The following is a 1,729-nucleotide window of genomic DNA, read 5'->3' on the forward strand; positions in this document are numbered from 1 at the left end:
CTCTCTTTCAGGTGGAGTAGCAGATGCATTTGGAGGTGTATCCGGCACCCTGGGCAAGGCCCTCTCTGTTCTCTCTTTCGATGAGGACTACCAGAAGGTCAGTCTCAAAGACACTTGTCGTATTACAGATATAGTTATAATGCATCCTTATATTAATTCATTACTGGTTTTGTGATGCAAAGCGGGCCTCATATAGATTATAAATACACATGGGCCCTGTTGCACAAAACTTACCATTGATGGTAACTTTGCCATCAATGGTAAGTACCATGGTAATCTTGATTGTGATTGGCTGTTGAGCCATGTTACCATGGTAATTGCCATTGATGGCAAAGTGACCTTTAATGGTAAATTTTATGCAACAGGCCCAGTTCATGAAATCAGTGGGAAATCTTTTTATGAAGAATTCAAACCCACGAAATTAGGAGATGAACCAAAAAAAGAACAAGTCTGTATGTTAAAGTTGTATTAAAGATATGCATGCACATACATGTAGTCTTATCGTTCTTAAAGCCTCACTGTCCTACTTGTAGCTACATGTACTTGCTCCCTCTATATAGAAAATTTCCACAATCGGTGCCTGTTTGTCCCCCATGATCCTCTTTTTCTTATGTTAGTTGAGAGCTGAGTTAATGAGATAGCCACCTGTCAGTGACCTCGCTGTGTGGTCTAATCCCTTCTGGCCCAGTAGTATTGATGGTCTTTAAGTAAAATGCATGTGTACTGTAGATGTTATTTACTTTTTTATGCCTCCGCCACCGAAGGTGGTGCCGGAGGCATCATGTTTTCGGGTTGTCCGTCCGTCCGTCCGTACGTCCGTCCGTACGTCCGTCCCGTTTGACCGTTATCACAATATCTCAAGAACCATTTAAGATTTAAACTTAAGACTCGGGAATAGTATTTATCACCATAGGAAGACGATCTGATTAGATTTTGGAGTACGTAGGTCAAAGGTCACAGGTCACAGAGGTCAACTTATGAAATTCCTTGTATTGAGTTTGTTAGCGCGATATCTCAAGAACCATTTGAGATTTAAACTTCAAACTTAAGGATAGTATGTATCACCATAGGAAGACGATCTGATTAGATTTTGGGTATGTCAAAGGTCAAGGGTCACAGAGGTCAACTTATGAAATTCCATACATTGAGATTGTTATCATGATATCTCAAGAACCACAGGAGATTTAAACTTCAAACTTAGTGATATTGTGTATCACTATAGGAAAACAATCTGATTACATTTTGGAGCACGTAGGTCAAAGGTCAAGGGTCATAGAGGTCAACTTATGAAATTCCATACGTTGAGATTGTTATCATGATATCTCAAGAACCACTGGAGATGTAAAAACTTCAAACTTAAGGATAGTATGTATCACCATAGGAAGACGATCTTATTAGATTTTGGAGCACGTAGGTCAAAGGTCAAGGGTCACAGAGGTCAACTTATGAAATTCCATACATTGAGATTGTTATCATAATATCTCAAGAACCACTGGAGATTTAAACTTCAAACTTAATGATAGTGTGTATCACCAAAGGAAGACAATCTGATTAGATTTTGGAGCATGTAGGTCAAAGGTCAAGGGTTACAGAGGTCAACTTATGAAATTCCATACATTGAGATCGTTATCGAGATATCTCAAGAACCACTGGAGAATTTTCACTTCAAACTTAATGATAGTATGTATCACCAAATCATAATATCTCAAGAACCACTGGAGATTTAAAC

At 38.8% G+C, this 1,729-nt stretch overlaps 1 protein-coding gene across 1 annotated transcript in view; it reads left to right on the forward strand.

The window, feature by feature from the left end:
• LOC115920224 (vacuolar protein sorting-associated protein 13-like) overlaps positions 1 to 277 on the forward strand; it is a gene marked incomplete at its 5' end in the record, with an annotated part of 2,686 nt that extends 2,409 nt beyond the window's left edge. The window contains one exon of the mRNA XM_030975557.1: positions 12 to 277. Coding sequence (XP_030831417.1) covers positions 12 to 175 — 164 coding nt within the window. The remainder of the gene's footprint in view (positions 1 to 11) is intronic.
• Between the last annotated feature and the right edge of the window lie 1,452 nt (positions 278 to 1,729).

This window comes from Strongylocentrotus purpuratus, unplaced genomic scaffold, assembly GCF_000002235.5.
Source record: "Strongylocentrotus purpuratus isolate Spur 01 unplaced genomic scaffold, Spur_5.0 spur5_contig_790, whole genome shotgun sequence".
NCBI classification, from domain to species: domain Eukaryota; kingdom Metazoa; phylum Echinodermata; class Echinoidea; order Camarodonta; family Strongylocentrotidae; genus Strongylocentrotus; species Strongylocentrotus purpuratus.